The sequence below is a fragment of the Stegastes partitus genome, unplaced genomic scaffold (assembly GCF_000690725.1).
Source record: "Stegastes partitus isolate 25-593 unplaced genomic scaffold, Stegastes_partitus-1.0.2 Scaffold1046, whole genome shotgun sequence".
NCBI lineage: Eukaryota > Metazoa > Chordata > Actinopteri > Pomacentridae > Stegastes > Stegastes partitus.
In genome coordinates, this window is record NW_007578777.1 from 98,820 (window position 1) to 119,283 (window position 20,464).

Genomic DNA, 20,464 nt, shown 5'->3' on the forward strand with positions numbered 1-20,464 from the left:
CTCTGCTCCTCCACGGGCTTGGCTACAGCCTCATTGTCTACTCGCTTATGAAATTTTGAGTACTCAGCAGAGTGAACGGACAGTAACACACACAGAGTATGAATGTGTGCATCTATGGAAGCAAAGGAAATGAAGCACTCAGGAACCACTCAGTCAAGCCATAGTCTGAGAGCTACCAGAAGTGGGTGGTATGAGAGGAAAATTGTGTTTGAGGAATGAAGGACAAAGTAGCCAGAGAGTGTGTGTCTATCTGTGTGTGTGTGTTTATACGAGTAGAACACAACTACGCCACCTTGTGGACCAAAACTGGGTTCCGAACAGAACATGGCTCTCCTCAAACTGCCCTTTATCTGCGTAAGATTAAATCACAAGTCTTTTTCTGACAAAGACTGACTGTTTTGTAAATCATCGCTCTGTCTGAAAAAAATGGTTGCCACTTTGTTAGGTACACCTTCAAAATCTGATTCAACCCGACACAAATGTTCTGCTATCCTTTTTACTGATGTTATCAAAAAGGTGATCGTTGGCAGCTCACATGATAAAGTGTGCGCACATTGTACTGAGGCTAAGTCCTTACAGCAGCAGCTTCGGTTCGATTTTAACCCACGTCGTCCCCCTTTTCTCCCTCCTCAGCTGGCCCTGTATTCAGAAACAATCTCTGCTTACTCATAGAGGGGTGGTGGTGCTGGTACTGACTGCATTACATTTACGTGTTCCTAACGTACATAAAGGGGGAAAGCATTAATAGCACTTTAAATGTACTGCAGTCATCTAGACCATCACCACTCATGAGCACCAAGTCAAGTTGTCTCCTTTTTGACAACATCAGTGAAAACTGGAAACACAAAAGCTTAATAAAAGTAGAATTTGTGGCAAAGCTGTTGTATTGAACTGCTTTAGCTTCCACAAGTGTTCCTAATAAAGTGACCGACGAGTGTCTGCAAAGAATTAGAACCCTTTTGGTGGAATAAGGACATGAGTAAAGCCTGTAGAATTCTGACTTTTTCTGACATACAGAACACAGAGTATGTAATGCACAGTACGTTGTCTGTGGACTAATATAAGCCACATACCATCCTGCTGAATTGACGAGGCGACTCCCAGCTCCTGAAGGCTTTAAAAGACACAAATAACTCTTACATGTGTAGTCAGCACACACTGACTACAGAATAATTTCTTGAAGGATACTCTGTGCTTTTCAAGGATAACACGTCTATACATCTATAAGATAAACCCCTTTTAAGATTTAATGAGATTCACAGCAAGAGTAGAAGTTTAAAAAAAAAAAAAAAAAAAAAGGAAAAACTAAGGACAGCAAAGGTGCTATTCCTATAGCAACATGATCATACTCTACACTCAAATCCCTGAGGATAATGAAGTAAATTAACTTTTTCTTTAATCTCTGCCTTATCTTAAATTATAGGAGGAAAAAAGATAAGAAAAGGTTTAATCTCTAAGTGAGCAATTGTGTTTTTTCCTGCCTATTATTAGCCCTTTACTTTATATTAGTTTGAGGAATTTTCTGTCTTGGTTTGTCATTGCACATGACCCACAAAACACGGACAGATTTATGTTTCAAGAACACATAACAGCTCCTTGTTGGGAAGGTGCCAGTTAGTGGATGTCATTCTATGTAACCCTTTGAAACTCATGGGATTACTGTTACCTCAGTAGCAATTATACAGATGAGTCTGTGTCATTTTAGCGGCAGTGTTGCTCCACCATCTCACTTTTGTGTGTCAGAGTTTACTTATTTGTTACTGGAGAAGCCAGAACTAACTGCAGTAAAAACATTTTGGCTGAGTTTTGAGAATTTCACATGTTTTCATCCATCCATAATCTATACACCACTTAATCCTCATTGGGGTCGCGGGGGGCTGGAGCCTATCCCAGCTGACTCAGGGCGAAGGCAGGGGACACCCTGGACAGGTCACCAGTCTATCACAGGGCTACACTTAGAGACAGACAACCAAGCACACTCACATTCACACCTACGGACGATTTAGAATCACCAATTGACCTCAACATGTTTTTGGACTGTGTGGGAGGAAGCCAGAGAACCCGGAGAGAACCCACGCTGCACGGGGAGAACATGCAAACTCCACACAGATAGATGTGTTCTCATCAGGACGCGGGATGTGCCCTCACAAACCGGCGACCTTCTTTCTGCGAGGCAACGGTGCTAACCACCGAGCCACCTTGCAGCCCCTCATATGTTTTCAGAACTGGGAATTTTTGTAATTTCACCCTCACAAAACGTCTCATCTGGGAAGCCTTTTCAGAGTTCAGTATCTCCAGAAATATAACTTCTAGAGTCATTATATTTAGTGAGGACACAGGCATAATTGTTTTAAGGAGATCCACAGGATTGAGTGGCTCCGGCAGAGGCCAGGCTTTTAGTTGTTGGGGAAGAAAAATCAAAAAAGCTTTTAAGACCAACAGACAAGTGGCATGGCTTTTGATAATCAACCTTCTTGAAACAAATCAAATGTGTGCCATGATATTTATTGGGATGTGTATTGAATTATCAACACTCTCTCTGCTCAGTGTTCATTTCACTTACACTGTACATATAGTAACATTTGGGAAGGCAAAATAGGCATGATACGTTGGTAAAGTTTTACATGAGGAAAAGATGGAAGCAACTTTTAACCCCTACACACACCAGTTTTGTGGTCAGACAAATGAGTCCTTGTCACCATTTTGGAAAAATGGAACCTTGGCTTACAGTGCTTTCCACACATCACATTCTACTGTTGTTAAAGGCCTCAAAAGTTAGTAAAATGTTAACAAAGGATAGCATTTTTAGTAGGAAATATCTACACATCCATACATATATACTAAGAGAAGAATTCAGGGGTCTCAATACTAGACTTGTTTGAAAATGTGACATTTCTTTCAATTTTCTAGAGCCAGTAATTCAATCATTTGATCCTTTCATCAGTGTCCGCACCAAATGTCCCAGCTATGGGAGGTATATTTCTGGAGATACTGAATCCTTACAATGGCTTCTCGGTTTAGACGTTTTTTAGAAACTAAATTACAAAAATTCTGTCTGAAGGCATATGATGTTCTCAAAATTCAGCAAAAAACATTTTACAGAACCTAATACGTATAAACAGAATAGGCAAACGGTGCAAAAAATATGCTCCTGTATTGTCTGATTTTACACAGGCCTACACAAATATAACACGATAATATAATTTGAGAATAATACTTTTTAATGTCTCTTTTCACTGCAGCTTAATCAAAAGTAGTATTACAGTTGAAGACAACTTCCAACGCTCGATTAATGAAAAATAATATTTTAACCCTCCTGTTATCTTTGGGGTCAATATGACCCCATTCAATGTCTAAAGTCTCTAAAAAAGGGGAAAAAAAGTTTAATTAAAAGGCCAACTAAAAAAAAAACGAAGGAAAAATTTTAAATAAAAAAAATTCCCGGAAGGTTAAAATGCCGGAAGCAAAATGAAACCAAAGAAAAAAAAAGGCCAGAAAATTGAAAGGAAAAAGAAGGGTAAAAAAAAAAAAAAAAAAAAGGGAAAATACAGTATTTCACAATGCACCATTATGCTTATCAATCCAAGTTAGCCGGTGGGTGTATCAATAGCATTAACTCAGGTTAAGTATAAGCAAAAATTCTTAGGCGAAAACTAGATTTATGGGAGAAATGTGCATCCACCTAAAATTGTGTGAATTCAGTTCAGCTTGTGAAGCAGCGTGTGATTGGCTGAGTGATGCTAATTGACGTGCTAACATAGCTAAACGAAACTTCGCTTCTATTTACACATACTCTTCCAGTGTTACTTATCTAGCTATTGCTCCTTTGATTCTAAAAACGTTTATTTTAATGTTTTGAGGGTCACCACCACGTGTAACGGTACATTACCTCTGTTTTTAGCTGTGTAACGGCAGCCCGCTGACAGCGGTGACGCTCAGTCCATCTTTACTGGGAGGGTCAGACCGCGCTGCTGCCTTCAAGCACAGTCGGAAAAACGAGTCGCTGCACTGACAACCCTCCAACTCCACAATTAGTCATGCAATTAGCAGAGCGCTAAACATCCAGGAGGCTTTTTTAGAAATCCTGTTTGTCACATTTTAGGTTGCTTACTCATATAGTTGGTGTGTATTCTTGTAGTATTCTTGTAGTTTTCACATTTTTCCAACATGTACCTGAACGCATCATAACTAATTCTGTACTTTTTTTTTTGACAAAGTTGCAGCTCACGAGACCGTCACAGTCTGCAATGAGAAGGATGGCGGAGGAGATCCCTCCTGTCAGGGAGCAGAGGTGAGCTCTGTCTTCACTTTTTGTCCACCTTTTACTGTCACACTGGGCTTTACAGCAACTAAGTCTGCCTGCTGTGTTTCCCCACAACGTGATTTTTGTCGGTTTTAGACAACGACAGCGTTTCTTTGAACTAGCACTGACCCCCCTTCAGTGGGAGCTTTCACCGACGCACCAAACTACATTAAAACAATCTCTTTTTAATATGTCGTCGGTTTTTGCCAAGTAACCTAATGTCGCCGAATACGAGTGCTGATCTAACAGTGTTTTCCCGTTAATTCGGCCTGCTAAGTGACCCTCTATACAGAACTTTACTATGTAAAAACTTTATTTAACTTTGTAAAGCCGTTGTGTTCCCAACACTGAATTTATTTGTCTATATGTTTATCGTGGGTTTTTGGTGTGCCGAATTTAACAGGGTATTTTTTAAAAAAAATCCTAAATTCAACATTTAAAAGCCAAATGTGTATGTTGAAAAGCTAGTAAACATTAAATAGGCAGATTTTATTCATGACATGGAACATGATGGTCCCAAAACACAGAGAACAGTGTTTGGGCTTTTTTTTTTCTTCTCTGTGTTGTTTGCATGTTGTTATCAAGTTCTTTTCTCGAAAGAAGACAGCAGCATACCAGCAGCACTGATAACAGAAATGCCATATGTTCAAAGGTCAATTTATAGTTTGGTTTGCATCTACGTTGTGTGTGTTGTCTGCCTGCATGGGTGCATGTTTTCTGTCTGAATCCCAGCTCCTGGATATTAAGTTGGCTTCCCTCTTGGTGTCCCACTTCTCCTTCTCACCTGAAAGATGCAGAAGAAAAAATGCTTAAGAGTAAGTGTGCCTTAAAGAGCTGTTAAACCACATTTACTGAATTTTACTCAGTAGTTACAGCCTTGCATAAAGATAGTCCAAAACACCAGATCTGGTTATTGAAAAAAAAAAGAAAGAAAGAAATTGGTCTGATGCATCTGGTTGGGGTGACTTCCATTTCCCCTACTTTGTCTCCCTCATTTCTCCATCCCCTTATCTCTCCTCTGTGCTGCAGCTGTGAAGCGGCCGTTCTCCAGACAGCACGTCCGGATATCCAGCGGGAACTATTTGTGGACGTTAGCCTTTTCTACTCAGCCACAGCCATGCTCCCCGTACCTCCAACAGTCCAGTTCCCAGCCCAGAACTCCTCTGGTTCTGCTGCATGGCTTCGGCGGCGGGGTCGGCCTTTGGGCCCAGAACCTGGACTCACTCTCTAGCAGCAGCCCGGTCTACGCTGCAGACCTGCTGGGCTTCGGCAGGAGCAGCCGCCCCCAGTTCAGCGCAGACCCCAAGCTGGCCGAGGAGCAGTTTACGACGGCCCTGGAAGAGTGGAGGGAGAAGGTTGGACTGGAGGAGATGGTGCTGCTGGGACACAACCTTGGAGGATACCTGTCTGCGGCCTACACGCTCAAATACCCACACAGGTGCTTTGGTGTGTTTGGGCGTCTGATAGGATGCAGGGTTCATATGCAAAGAAATCTTCATGTTAACTTTGTTTAATAGAGAAGAGTGGCCAGTTTTAGAGTCATTAACCAAAAATTTAGGGTTTATTTGTTGATGCCCGTCTGAAGTAAGGAAGTAAAATAATGCAAAAATATAACGTGTTGCTCAGCTGCAGGAAGCATAAAGAATAACAGATGTGGGTCAAGGGCGATAGAGTTTGAATCTGCAACAATTCTTTTATTATTGAAACAGGTGATCACAGTATCAAATGTGATGATTTACTGATCTTATGGTCATACGAGGTGTGTCAGAAAAGTTCCAGGACTGGTGTCACAAAAGATATACTTTAAATCCAAACCACAAGTTTTTCCCTTCAAAGTAATCCCCCTGGAGTCTGACACACTTTCCCAGCCTTCTCTGCCACGCCGCCATGCACTCCTGGAAGGATTCTTCCAGGATCCTTCGCAGCTCCATCGTCACAGCCATTTTGATGTCGTCCACGTCTTCGAAACGGGTCCCCTTGATGACCCCCTTGAGTTTGGGGAAGAGGAAAAAAATCCCACGGAGCCAGGTGGGGTGAGTAGGGAAGTTGCTCCAGCACGGTGATGTTCAGCCAGGAACTGTCGGATGCTCAGGGCATTGTGAGCAGGAACGTTGTCATGGTGAAGCAGCCACGACTTGTCCTGCCACAACTCTCGCCTCTTCTTGCGCACTGAATGAAGCAAACGCTGCAGGATCTCTTTGTAGAGGTGCTGGTTGATCGTCTGAAGGGGAAAACTCGTAGTTTGGGTTTGAAATATATCTTTTGTGACACCAGTCCTGGAACTTTTCTGACACACCTCGTATATGGTAACAAATCAAAGATATCTTGGAGTGACAATCTATTAGATCCATTATTTTGATGTGTCACCTTTTGCTGGGGATTTTTGACTACTTATTGATGCTTTATAGACAAAACAATTAACTAATACATTTGAAAAAAATAACTGTCAGATAATGAAAATAACCACTAGTTTCATTTTAGTCGAAATTAACAGTCAGGATTTACAGAAAGTTAGATCCTTCAAAGTTTTAGAGACTATATACAGCATCTACTGTATATTCTGTCAGGAGTTTGTAGGGTTTTGTGTTGTTTACGTAGCTGCCACTTGTAAACTTAGTCCTTCTGTTATTTAAGAGTCTGTGAAAGAGTTGCGTTCACTATTTTGTCAGGCTTCGTCTGCTAATGAACAATCTGCCCGATAAGCAACAAGCCCGTGAAAAAGTGCCTTTATATGTATTTGACATGTTACTGTGTACACTTATCAAATAACTGTATGTATGTGTGTGGTGTGTACTTGTGTGCAGGGTAAAACATCTGCTGCTGGTGGAGCCATGGGGATTCCCGGCACGTCCAGAGAATCCCAACCACAACTCCATCCCGGTGTGGATCAGAGCCATGGGGGCCATCATGAGCCCCTTCAACCCTCTGGCTGGACTCAGACTGGCTGGGCCTCTAGGTCAGCACACACACACAACCACACACTTAGACGTCACACATTCAGTATACAAATTCCAATGTTTGGGTCGGTGGAGATGATGTTGAACTTCAAAGTTATGTATAATTAGCAGCACTGCTCTGGGTTACGTAGTGTGAAAAGAACAAAATAAAGAGGAAGCCTTCAGTAAAAGTATCTAAACCTCCTCATGACACTGCCATTCTTAGATTGTTTTTATAAAATATGTTTTCACTCTCAAAATGAATTCCTGTGAAACCTGCATCTGAACACAAAAAAAGATGTTGCTAGTTGTCTTGCTGCTGCTCCTTCTCAAACACTTGAACCTGAGCATGCTGGGATTTGAAAATGTGGGAACATTTCCGATCACTACCACTGTCCACCTACCTCGTACATTTAGACAGGCGTACAGACAGGGAATTCTTAATGCCTGGCTTAGAGTTTTATGCCAATTTCCCCTCGTATTACCCCTCTGGACAAATGCAGGAGAAATTCGTCTGATCCAATCTTATCTACAATCTTAGCCAATAGTAAAATCTGGATGGTTACAATTAGCACTTGAGCGCCAGGAGCAGCGGACACTGTTGTCAAACAGCATCGTAGCCCCTGAGGCTTATGTTAGCCACAGATATTGAAAAAGGGAGTTAATCTCCCCTCAATTCATCACTGAAGGAAAGACAAAATGTCTTGACCACATCTTCCCATCCAATTTCTCATTCAGACTCATTTAGCCTTCCGCCTTGTTTTTTTTTTCTTTCTCACAAACTATTACCAAGTTGTTGCTCCATAGCCTCCATTTTGTTTCCGTCTGCTTCCTCATACAATCACTTGAGATGGTGCTCTGCTCCCTGACTGCTCCCTCTGGCACAATAATCTTGATATCTTGAAGTGTGTGAATGCATCAATATTTTCCAATCCTGTAGTGTGTGCATGCGTGAGATTAAAGAGAAGAACATCTGTACAATTTCTCCTCGTGTGTCTCAGAAGCTTCAGTAGAACATAACTGGACAGTAGCTTTGTACAGAGGCTCAAAGGGATACCATAACCTGGATGACAGACTCTACACAAGCACTTTCTCTTTATGTGTCTGATGCAACCCAATTTTAGAATCTGTTGGGATTTTAAAACTCCTATAGTGTGAGCCCAGCGTGAATCACTATAAGGCAACCACTTGCTTTAAAATGTCAATGCAACAAGGATTGGGGTATCTACTTCTGAAGAGTCCTGGCCTTCCTGTGTCCACTCTTATCTTGCATTAGTCCAAGGTTTTTTACTAAACCTTGACTGAGAGACTCTATAATAATGTTTTAAGGTTATGTTTGCCTACTCGTCCCCTTATATTGTCTGGACGAGTCCCCGCAGAGGCTGTTGCTGGAGAGTGTGGATTTCATTTCATGGATGAGAATATTAACAAATGTTTGCACATGACATTATCTTGTCTGAGTTGCAGCTCATAAACATGGCGGGGCGTTAATCGACGCGGCGAATAGTTGTGCTACATTGTCACTTCTGTCAAGTACAAAGTCACAGAACACAGACCGTGGAACTGACACAAAGAAGCGTACTGTCCAAGCATGTTAACCGGACAGACTGGACAGAGATGCACTGCAACATGGAGCATTAACGTAACACTGCTGTAATTTGCTGAGATTAAAGTTTCAGAGAATTTACTTGATTGCTGGTCCCACAAGTCACTCTCATTTTCTTTTCTCTTTCCATACCCACAGGGATAGTTCCACTTCCTCCTGTCAAGTTGTAAACACTGACACCCACTTTGACACAAGTGGAATTTGGGGTTCTTAAACAATTCGTGGGGCCTTACACAGCTTACACAACAGACGAAGTAAACACATCAGTACGCTTGGTGGTTACCGTCAGTGGAATACATATGAATCCTTTACTGTTTATCCTATGACATCTATTTATATCATCTTATCAAGGATCTCTGAGAACTAAAGCTGTCTTTGTAATGGTAAAGGCTGCGGCGCCACAAAGCAGCAGGCATTTGTGCTGTGAAGCATAACAGCATCATATGTTAAAGCTGCCAGCCTTTTTTTGGCAACGGTTTGATTGGTTTTACAGTCGAAAGTAAATTTTCTTTGTATTGTAATTCTCTCCTCTCAGGTCCAATGCTAGTCCAGACCATCAGGTCAGACTTCAAGCAGAAATACTCCTCTGTGTTCGACGACAACACTGTGTCTAACTACATCTACCATCTGAACGCCCAGACTCCGAGGTGAGGAACTCTCTAAACCAGTACGCGCAGATTTCTCGACACATCATTCAATACTTTGTTTCTTACCGTTTCAGCGGAGAGACGGCCTTTAAAAACATGACCATTCCATACGGCTGGGCGAAGAGGCCCATGCTGGAGAGGATCGACCAGGTCCAGGCTGACATTCCCATTTCCTTCATTTATGGATCGCGCTCCAGCATTGACAGCGACTCTGGATACGCCTTCAAGAAAACCAGACCAGATGTGGAAATCAAAGTAAGTTTTTTTTACTTATACTTTGCTATTTGCAGGTTCATTGTGTTGTCACTGACGTCTGTGACGTTAGGAAGTCTCACTTAACTTTCTTTGTGTAGTTCCAGAACAAACAATGGGAGGGTTTTGTTTTCAGATGTGTAAAAATCCAAATTGTGTCAGCTACAGCATGTTTGGTAGGGAACGCACCAAGCGTACCTTGTAAAAAAAAAAAAAAAACATTTTTCGGACCTTTTCAGATTTTTTTTTAAAACATACTTTTTTGTCACACTTGTTCGGATTATTGCTGGTGACTTTTTTTAACTGCTCCATCTCTGGACATGCAGGTTTGGAGGCATCTGCTCTGTTTTTACACCACGTTATTACCACTTTCATTCACTGGTGCTGTTGTTATTTGGCAAATCCACACGTTTCCATCAGGGACCAGTTGAAGCCAGCCGACAGGGCAACCGAAACAACAACAGACATGTCGGCAGAAATCAGAGGAGAACATGCAAACGTAGTGGAGAGGAACCAAGACACAAGGATCTAAAATACATTTTAGATCCTAATATTTTAAATACATTTGGATCCAGACAACAAAGACAGACTGAGAAGAACTGCAGTATCTTCCTTCTATCATCATGTCCACACTGTCCACTAATCACACAGTTGGCTCTCCGATCCGCAGCCTCTCCAAGGGCTTAAGTGTCCCCAAGCAAGATGCTAAACCCCCAGTTGTTCGCCATGTCCGGCTAGTACCTTGCATGGCGGCTCTGCAACCATTTGTCTTGTGATTGTTTGTGTCTTTTTATGAAAACGTAAATGTTGTGCCTTGTAAGCACTTTGGAACCGAAGGTTAAAGAAGCGCTATGTAAGTGTGGACATTTAGCATCATGGGCAATGTAAGATCGCTGGACAAGCTGATGGCTTTGGTGAGGGATCAAGGGGACTCTTGTGAATGTACTGTTGTGTTTTCTTTTTCACAATTTGCACTGGGTGTTCCTAATTATTCTTGCACTGACTGTACACTTTTTTGGAGCTGTTGTAACGGGGAACTTTCCCCACTGTGGGATAAATAAAGTTAATCTTTATCTTTAGAGACTTGGCTACAGGAATCACTCCAGATCCTATCGTTATCATCGCTGAAATAAACCTGAGCGTGACTATGGAAGAGAGGCTTATATTAACAACAAATGGTGCCACTCTTCTCGCATTACTATGAAGGAGCTCAGATGTTGAACTGTTAGCAGTGTGGCTACATTCACACCAGGGGAGTTTTCATCTGCTCCATACTTTGCACCTCAGTGCTTTCTTGTCATCTTCAACTTCTTGTTTTCTTGTTTAATTTAACTTCCACATGTGTGAGCAACGGTACACAGCAATTATCCTGCAGAGATTCTTAACATTTTTGCGATTCTGATTTATTTGTATATTAATGTGGGGCTGTTCTGCGTATAAAGTCGTTCTGTTTTTACTTTAAGTTTTCCGTGCCTTTTGCAACCACGGCAGCTTTATTTCAACACGTCCAACTATTTCTGTGTAACTGTGTGTTTGTACTTGTCAGGTGATCAGAGGAGCAGGCCATTACGTTTTCGCCGACCAGCCAGAAGACTTCAACCAGACAGTCCTTCAGATTCTGACCAGGATGGAGGGGGAAACCAAAGATGAGGGGCCAAAGCAGTGACAGTTCCCTCATTCTGAAAACAAACAGGAGAGCACAAGGATTAAACAATGCAAACCTATTACACAACCACAGCAGTTTAACTGTAAGCCTCTTTATCATGCACTTTACTCTGAACAGAGACCCATCACTGACTGAGGACACTTGACTCATCATTCCACAGTCTAATTCTCCTTAAGGCTTGGGGTCTAAGGTCACAGGTTTCATGATCCAGCCTTATGTAAAAACATTTTGTAAATAAATATGAGATGCAATCTGTGTAGGTCCGCTTAGTTTTTTTGTCTTTATGTGATAAGAAGAGTTTGGTTTAATCTGATTGCTTAGAAAATGTTGGGCAACTGTTGCGAAAAAAAGCGAAATCACCTCAAGGGAATATATTGTTCTGAGTAGAGGTCCTGGCAAAGTGCACGTACTGTTCCTTTTCTGACCCCTCACCCACTCTTTGAGTGATATGAGGGAGAAGTAAGTGGGGCAAAGGGCTGCTGTGTTTTTCCGGGAAACATCCTCACTTCTTCAGAAACACTCTAAAGTGGCCAGCAGATGGCAGCACAGCTTCACCGCTCCTCTGGTTTGCAGAAGGGTAACTCATGCGAAGCTCCCTCGCATGCATATTGAGTTGAGTGACCTACTCAGGAGACCTGGACAGTGATGTTCTAAGAGCAGTACGACACTCGGCTCACTGCTAAGTCACAACTGCAGTGACAGAATAGGGTCAGAGATGTGTGTTGGACTAAAAATAGGCCTTCTGTTTGAACAGGACTCACCATGACTTTAACAACTTAAGGGGAGATGCTAATTTTGTGAATGTCTGCAACAATGTGTGAACCAAGAAAAACACATTTTAATTGATAAATGTGAATTTTAAATGTAATGTGCACTCCACCAAATTAATTAAAAAATTCAAGGGAAAACAAAACAAAATAAGGCAAACAAAAGTGCAAAGGGTTAAAAAAAATTGAAAAGCAAAAAAAAATTAGACGTATTTGTTGCTTTTTGCAAAGATGGTGGAGGAAACATTCACATCTGTTACGAGAGTAAAAATACGAATGAAACAACGTAAAAGCAGTCTGTTACAGGGGAAAATCTTAAATTTAAAGTTAAACATTATCACAAAGATATACTTAAAGTATTACAAGTATTAGTACTTGATGCAGAAAAATGTCTCCTGTACCTACTGCCATATATTATATCAGTAGATTGTTATTACTACTGATGCATTAACATAAAAATGGAATTTTTGAAGTATAACTTAATTTTAACATTTGGTTCGTAATGCAACTAATGATAATTATCATTATCAATAAATATGCTGATCGTTCTCTCAAAACCAAAACTTAATACATTTTAAGTTCCGTATAGGTTTTGTCTTATTTGTAAAGCAACTAAAGCTGTTAGATTAATGTAGTGAAGTAAAAAGTTGTAGATGTATAAAGTGGTATGTAAAAAAAAAAAGACTCAAATAAAGTAAAAGTGCCTCAAATTTTTATTTAGCTATAGTATTTGAGTAAATACACTCAGTTACTTTCCACCACTTTCCACCACTGGAGGTTACCATGTGGCCTTACTAAAATATTGTCAAAGCACATTGTTGCAACGGCAAACCCAGTTTTATTTTTTGCTTCAACTTAAAAGTACCTTGTGAGGTTTGAACCACTAGTGCGCTGCTGTGGCGTGTTTGTTTTGTGTAATGTTTGAAGGAGTGAGTCCCGGTTTTGTTTGTGTAATGCACACAGACAAAGAGCGATGTATAAAGCTGACTTCATGCTACGCTCATAGATTGTGGTGGCAACACAAACAAGTGTAATAATCTATCATATCCTTATGTATCATATCCTTATGTATCACATCGCCAAAAACAACCGAAACAAAGAGTGAAGCGCAGTTTTGTCAAATGATTTATGACAACATTAAACACCTTGAGTGTACACACAGAGCAGTTTGGGGGAGAGACGCTGAATGTAAACATCACTTGAGTTTGTTTACAAGAAAACTTAACAGAGCACCTTTAATACTGTGACCTTTATTTCCAGTGACTGTCTCCAACAGCAGGATGCTGGCAGCAGAAGTTAGTGTTAAAGGTTGCAGTCTAGTAAACTAATCAGGGTAAACTAAGCAGGAAATGTGAGCACTGAGCACTGTGGCCTTTACCCGTGCAGCCCCTCCGTTACCTCTCTGCCCATCTCTGTCGTTCCTGAGACTTCCACCCGGCCCCCCCCGAACTGTCTCCTGGCAACAGGGTAGCCACGGAGACCGAATCTTTTGGATTGCCGACCTCCAGGAAGTGATGCTGTGGTTGGATGGGGTAATTATGGGTTGTTTTCTTGGAGACGTTGGCTGGCTGTTTGTCAAGGCAGCGAGATACAGGAGCTCCATGTGCACGGCCTCTTGTGGCTGAAAACGTGCACACACAATGTGCGCCGGCCTCTGTCCATAATACTTACTTAATAAGCCTGCTGGCTTATTCATCCTGTCTCTCCCTCTCTCTCTCTGTCACCCACTCAGTCACATGGGCACAAAATCATTTCATTACGAAAAGGGAAACAAGCGAGAGAAGTGACAGAAGCTTTCATACTGGGTTTGGATATAATTGAAAGCCTGAGGGCCTTAAATAACTGCACATAAAAGGTGTGCGCACACAGAAAGCCACAGTGTTGCGCTGCTGCTGGAAGTGTATCAGCTCCTTAATCAACACAACCACATATAGGTTTGGGAATCCAAAACATTAGGAGCTGAAATGTAGGCGTTAGCTCTATCTCGTTCTAATTTGTGATATGTCTCACTCCTTTTTCTGACTCATACTGGGTCCTAATCCATGGATTCAGAATAAAAATAAAATCGTACCTTAGCTGAATGCGTGAACTAAATTGTTTTGTACAAATGAACATAGAGTCAATCCTTCAGAAGGCTGTCCCGGGATGAGCGCCAATCATTTTTCAAACATCAGACGCCCACTAAACTGAAGGTATCCATCATCTCAACACAGAAGCACCAAACAATTAAGTTAATTTTTCATGTGACAATCAACCAGCGTAATGAGATGCATGCATCACGCACAGGCAGCTCCACTCCCCTCTTGTCTGATCCAAACAATTATAGTTCTCCTATGAGTGACTGATGATATTTACAGTCTGGAGATTTATTTTTATCCACAAAGGTAGCAGCCAGACTGACATCTGCACAATAAAAAAAAAAGAAAAAAAGACAAAGATTCTGTGAAGCCCGTGAAATCAATGTTGAATGAAAGGAGTATCTATCTTGGAAGCTAATTCACTATCATATGAAAGATCTGAAGAGTACGGTAATTTTCCCTGAAGTTCAAAATGTTCTTTAGTCTTTATGCAGTGAGAGCCCTTCACAGCACCTTGCAGCTATCAAATTACACTGAAAGTGACAGTCTAATGATCACAGCATTTAAATTCTGACTGAGTGCATCAGGAAAGACTAACAGAACCGAGGCCCGGGCTTGCCAGCTGGTTGGTTATTCTCTGCAGACACAGCACAGGAAAAGCTGTCGATGTGATGGCTTCTCTTCATCTGGCAAAAGGAACGAATGGAATCTGCAGAGGCATTGAGACGTTTACATGAAGAATCATCGGAAGGCATCTTCGCGCCCCCGTCGGTGGGACTGATTCATAAAATCCTGTAAGGCTTCTAATTTCTGTCTTTTCAGTCAAAGTATTGATCCTGCAGAACTAAATCTGGCTCCTGAGCTCTTCTAGACACCGAGCGAGTTTGTATACGGTTTGTTTACATAGATTTTGAAGTACAGCTTTAACTATCTATAGATATTCTGTGATTAGCATTATGTATTCTGATGGTTAATTTATTACTGATCAATTATGAACCTCATAATAAAGCTGCACACATTTGTTCTCACAGAATAGAGTGCCTATAAAAAATATCCACCCTCTTCAGAAGTTTTTATTCCTTTGTAACTTTGAATCACGGTCGATTTAATTTGGCTTTTTTCTGACAAGAGTTTATAGATTTCTACAAAGTCAATTAATCAAAAAAAAATGAAATAAGTGATTGCCTAAACATTCACCCTCTTCGGTATTTAGTAGATGCACTTTTGGCCTCTATTGCAGCACTGACCCTGTTTGAATGGACACATTGCACAGCTACACTGCAGAACTGCTCCAACTTGGTTGCACATGGGGTGCGTGAATTTAACTTTTCAAATTCAGCCTCAAATTCTCAATTCTCAACATTCACTTTGTTGTCTTAAAACCATTCCTGTGTAGCTTTGGCTGTATGATTCGGGTCATTGTCTTGCCTGAAAACAAATCTTCTCCTAAGTCACAGTTCTCTTGCAGTCTGCATCAGGTTGTCCTCCAGGACTTCCTATACTTTGCCTTTTATTTTACCTTCTACTGTTACAAGCCTTACAGGGCCTGCTGCCAAGAAGCATCTCTATGTCATGATGATGCCGCCACCGTGCTTCAAGGTGGGAATGGTGTTTTTGTGATTATGCACAGCAATTGTCTAGTCTTATGGCCGAAAAAGCTCAATTTTGGTTTTTAGTCAGACCAAATAACCTTCTTCCAGTTGATTTCAGAGTCTCCCACATGCCCTCTGGTGAACTCTAATCTAGATTTAATGAGTCTTTTCCAACAGTGGCTTTCTCTTTGCCTCTCTTTACTTCTCCCTCAAAGCTTTGACTGATGAAGAACCCAGGAAACCATTATTATCTGCTCAGTCTCTCCCATCTCAGCAACTGAAGTTTGTAACTTCTTCAGAGAAGTCATAAGTGTCTTGGTGGCCTCTCTCATTAGTTGTTGTACAGTCATTCAACTGTTGACCAAACAGCCTGTGTAACCACTAAAACAATCCTGAATAGAAATCTATAGGAAAACTCCGTAATGTTGTATGACACATGTCCCACTCCTGCTCCCAGAAACCCAATCGTCTGCTTTGTAACAGTCAAACTGGAAAACATCCAGACCATGTTGTTGTTGGACTGACACAAGGACAGTGTTGCAAAACTGTGCACATGAGTGGCAGAAGACTAAACCGCTGTTTTAACCTTAGTTTTGGGTCAAAGCCACCTATTTTTTATTTATTGTTTATCACATTTGACTGATGAATGCAGTTTTTATGTCCCAGTAACCATTGAAGTTACAGTTATGTGTCTCTCTCTGTTCAATTCATTTGGGAACTGGTCTTGGTAGCCCAAAATAAGCATTACAAAGATGGCTGCAAAGTAATGAGATAAGAACTTTGCCCATGCTCAGATTCCTCACTCCTGTTGCTTGAGCGTTTTTCTATTAGACAAAGCTGCTCCTGTACCACAGAATAGATTATACAGCTGCACTGATGTAGTACCACCATAAAGCTAAACAATGAACGTTTATTGCCACCCTGTAGGCTCCTTGTGGAAAAAGACTAACAATTGTTAATTATTTCAGAAACAAAGGGTTTTCTGGACAAAACTTCTGCCTCAAGGTTGAGATGCCTCTGCAGGTTCTTACCAAGACAAGTTTGGGTACCATTCTCTTATTTAAGATAATTTAAAGCAGCCCTCAGAACCAATAGGGATTGCCCCCCTCCAATGTCTTTGCAAGCAATACATCTGCATTGTCCATCCATGTATGCTTCCCTGAACTACAATCCACCTACCCAGTGAATCTGATTTGATCCCTGTCCGTGTTTTCAGTATGTGAGGAATACTTACACATTTATCCTCCATGATTTTTGTCTGAATAGTGTTGATCCTTGTAGAAGCCAATAACGTAACAATGGCAGATAACGTAATAAATATGCACTTTTTAAAATGTGACAGGCCAATAATGTCACAACTGGCCAATAATGTAATAAAAGTCCTGAACTGATAACATAATATCTTTTGGCCAATAACGTAATAAGTTATGTTATTGGCTTGGTAAAAAAAAAAATAAAAATCTTTGCGAATGTAATAACTAGCCAATAATGTAATAAGTTATTATGTTATTGGCCAAAAGTTATTACGGTGTTGGTTTAGGACTTGTCTTACATTATTGGCCAGTTATTACGTTATTGTCCTACTACAATTTAAAAATTTATTACATAATCGACGGTTATTACGTTATTGGCTTCTACAATCCTTTTGTCATCGGTCCCATGATTTGAGTTTCAAAGGTTTAAATTCCCATGGCCTCTGTAATGTCGGCAACAACTATTCTTTTTCAATACTGTTCTTCTCCTGTTTGTTTTTTCCCAGGCTGTCACAGCTAATGAAAGTTGCCTTTAATTGACTTTAATTGAATTTTCCTCCCCCCCCCTCTCTCTTTCTCTCTCGCTTGCCTGTGCTCTCTGGCAGTCCTTGATTTCACATTGTGTGGCATGAGCAAACACAATGTTTCTGTAAAACTCTGAATGAGCAGCCTACAGTCAAATGCACACACACACACACACACACACACACACACACACAGCATCGCTACACATACTTCTCAATGTCAGATAAAAAAAGCTCCATCAGATGGCCAAACAGTGTCTGTGTACTCAGAGATCAACTGCATGTTTGTGTGTGTGTGTGCATGCGGTTGGGCAGAGTCACAAGGAAATAAAGTTGTAAAATAACACAGGAGTGCAGTGTCTCGGCAGGCTGTATTTAGTCAAAGGAGTGCCCGTCTGGCTGGCAGAGATGGTGCGTTGTGTCGTGTTGTGTGTCGTGTTGTGTGTTGAGGGACTTTGTTGCCTGCAGCAGTTTTATCAGCGACTCCACTGACAGCCCGGTGGCAGGAGTTCAGGCTCAACATTCAGCTCCACTGACAGTCAGATTAAACGTTCTGCTGACGGATACATCCTTCAGTCTGCAGCTTCACAGAGGCCATACATCATAAACACAGGGCCACACATACCATGAACACAAGCAGTCAAGTGTAATAGCGATTGGCCGGCCTGACGTTGGTAATTTGTTGTCTGGATCAAAAGGTCTGCGGTGTCTGACAATCTGCAGCACATTTAACACCAGTTCCTGTCAGGTGATGCTGCCACAGAAGACATTACAAAGTACTTTAGCTGTTGGAACACCGGGAATCACAGTAACTTACGATGATGCAACCGTTCTGCGACGCTCCATACATTGTTGAGTGGATTTGAGTCACTGCTATTTATACAATACATTAAAAGTTTGGTTTTTTTTAGCAGAAAAATAACCACACTGTTATTTATGGTTTAAAATCCATCCATTATCTATACACCACTTCATCCTCACTAGGGTCGTGGGGGGGCTGGAGCCTATCTCAGCCGACTTAGGGCGAAGGCAGGGGACACCCTGGACAGGTCACCAGTCTATCACAGGGCTACACTTAGAGACACACAACCAAGCACACTCACATTCACACCTACGGACAATTTAGAATCACCAATTAACCTCAACATGTTTTTGAACTGTGTGGGAGGAAGCCGGAGAACCCGGAGAGAACCCACGCTGCACGGGGAGAACATGCAAACTCCACGCAGAAAGAATTCCGGTGCCCCCACCGGGACGCGAAGGCAACAGTGCTACCAACTGCAGCCCGCATTTCGGCTTTGACCAACAAAATTAAATCAGTTTATTCTAAAGTTCTAAAGTGAACGTTTGGACTAAATTTGAAGATATTCTCTCCACTTGCTTCACCGATATGGAGTTCATGAGAATGGGAGGGACAGACAGAAAATCTGAAATGCTTCCAGTCTTGGTTTTCACTGGTGCTAAAGCCTATTGAAATAGAAGCTACTATTCTGATACCTAAGGAGTGAATATCATTTACTGTGCGGACAGAAAACTGACTAAAATAAAGGAAGTCGGTGTCTAAAATGCTAACGTTGCTCCATGTCAGCTTGATGACAATTTTCCATTATAGCATGTGACTGTTTCTGCTCCTCAGAGTCCAAAAATCGTGGTGTGGCTGCATTAGAGCCAAAGTAGCACATTAATGTAATTTATCTTATCCGATAATTCATCTTATCGGAAATCAGTGGAAAAAACAAAACAAAACAAACCATCAGAAAAATGCTTTTTATCCGAGCCGATAATCCACCAGGCGGATAATCGGTTGACTCTTGCTTGATATATTATGGTAAAAATTCAGACTGTTTTGTATCAGTACAAATGCCTGTTAAAGACTTAACCGAGCGCTGCTGTTAATGCACACTGTCCTGCCAGAACTAGATAATCTGTCTGCTGCTGCTGCTACTGTACATGGTGTCTCCCTGCCAGCCTGCCAGACTGATCCCCTGTAAATCACGCAGCATCTACTGTAAGCACTATAAACTCTAATTCAAGGGTTACCCACATCTTACCATATGTTCTACATGTTCTAGACATGTTCCGTTTTGTAGAAATTGTGAAACGAATCAAACTACTAAATGAACTAAAGCAGTGAGGGCTGACGGAGATCAGGCGGCAGCAACACGTCTCGCTGCTGTGACGGCGTCGTAGGTAGGCGATGGGATCTGACTCCAGCACGCGGCTCAGCACACACGTGAAAGCCTCCCTCAGAAACACCATCTCCAATGATCCATTCATTGTTTGAAATGCACAAGAACGTTGTCACCCAATTGCTTGTGTGTTATCTTGCGGGGCTTTTGTGTCTGTGCTTGTTTTTGTGGAGCTATCGTTGTACTTGACATGTGAATGTGTGCGCTGTGTGCGTACGCCTAAGCCTTCGGGGTCACGCGGGTTCACGTGTCGGCCCGAGAGCTCATCTGGTCTGATCTGATTTCCTCCCAGCTGGCTGATGTGGAACAGTAGCCCAGATGTTGCAGAGATTACAACTCCCTGCAGTGTCGAGACCATTCAGGAAAATGAACACAATGGGAGAATATGTAGCGCACGCAGACCCACACTGCTCACCTAAGTGTCCTCCATACAAATAATCTCTGGTTTTTCTGGATGACAAACAATCTGTGACACTTGATGCTATATCTTTTTGCGTGTATGTTAGCTTTAGCTACAGCAATTTTGTGTGAAAGCTGGAACACCTGAGTTAAATTAAAAATTTTAAAGATACTGTTCTGACAGTGGCGCTGCAGGGTGGCGCAGTTGGTAGCACTGTTTCCTCGCAGCAAGAAGGTTGCCGGTTCGCGTCC

General features: G+C 41.6%; 1 protein-coding gene across 1 annotated transcript; it reads left to right on the top strand.

The window, feature by feature from the left end:
- The first annotated feature begins 4,234 nt into the window (after positions 1 to 4,234).
- Positions 4,235 to 11,665, top strand: LOC103367407 (1-acylglycerol-3-phosphate O-acyltransferase ABHD5-like). Its single transcript, XM_008295425.1, has 7 exons — positions 4,235 to 4,291; positions 5,036 to 5,118; positions 5,333 to 5,741; positions 7,108 to 7,259; positions 9,381 to 9,492; positions 9,567 to 9,747; positions 11,291 to 11,665. The coding sequence occupies exons 1-7, from the start codon at positions 4,248 to 4,250 to the stop codon at positions 11,408 to 11,410; spliced, it is 1,101 nt and encodes a 366-aa protein (XP_008293647.1). The 5' UTR covers positions 4,235 to 4,247; the 3' UTR covers positions 11,411 to 11,665.
- Positions 11,666 to 20,464: the final 8,799 nt, after the last annotated feature.

What these genes read in the sequence shown, in the direction of transcription:
- LOC103367407 (XM_008295425.1), top strand. Translation starts at nt 4,248, where the DNA reads ATGAGAAGGATGGCGGAGGAGATCCCTCCTGTCAGGGAGCAGAG. An exon ending in CTGAACGCCCAGACTCCGAG is followed by an intron (nt 9,493 to 9,566) that starts GTGAGGAACTCT and finishes TTACCGTTTCAG; the next exon opens with CGGAGAGACGGCCTTTAAAA. An exon ending in GACCAGATGTGGAAATCAAA is followed by an intron (nt 9,748 to 11,290) that starts GTAAGTTTTTTT and finishes TGTACTTGTCAG; the next exon opens with GTGATCAGAGGAGCAGGCCA.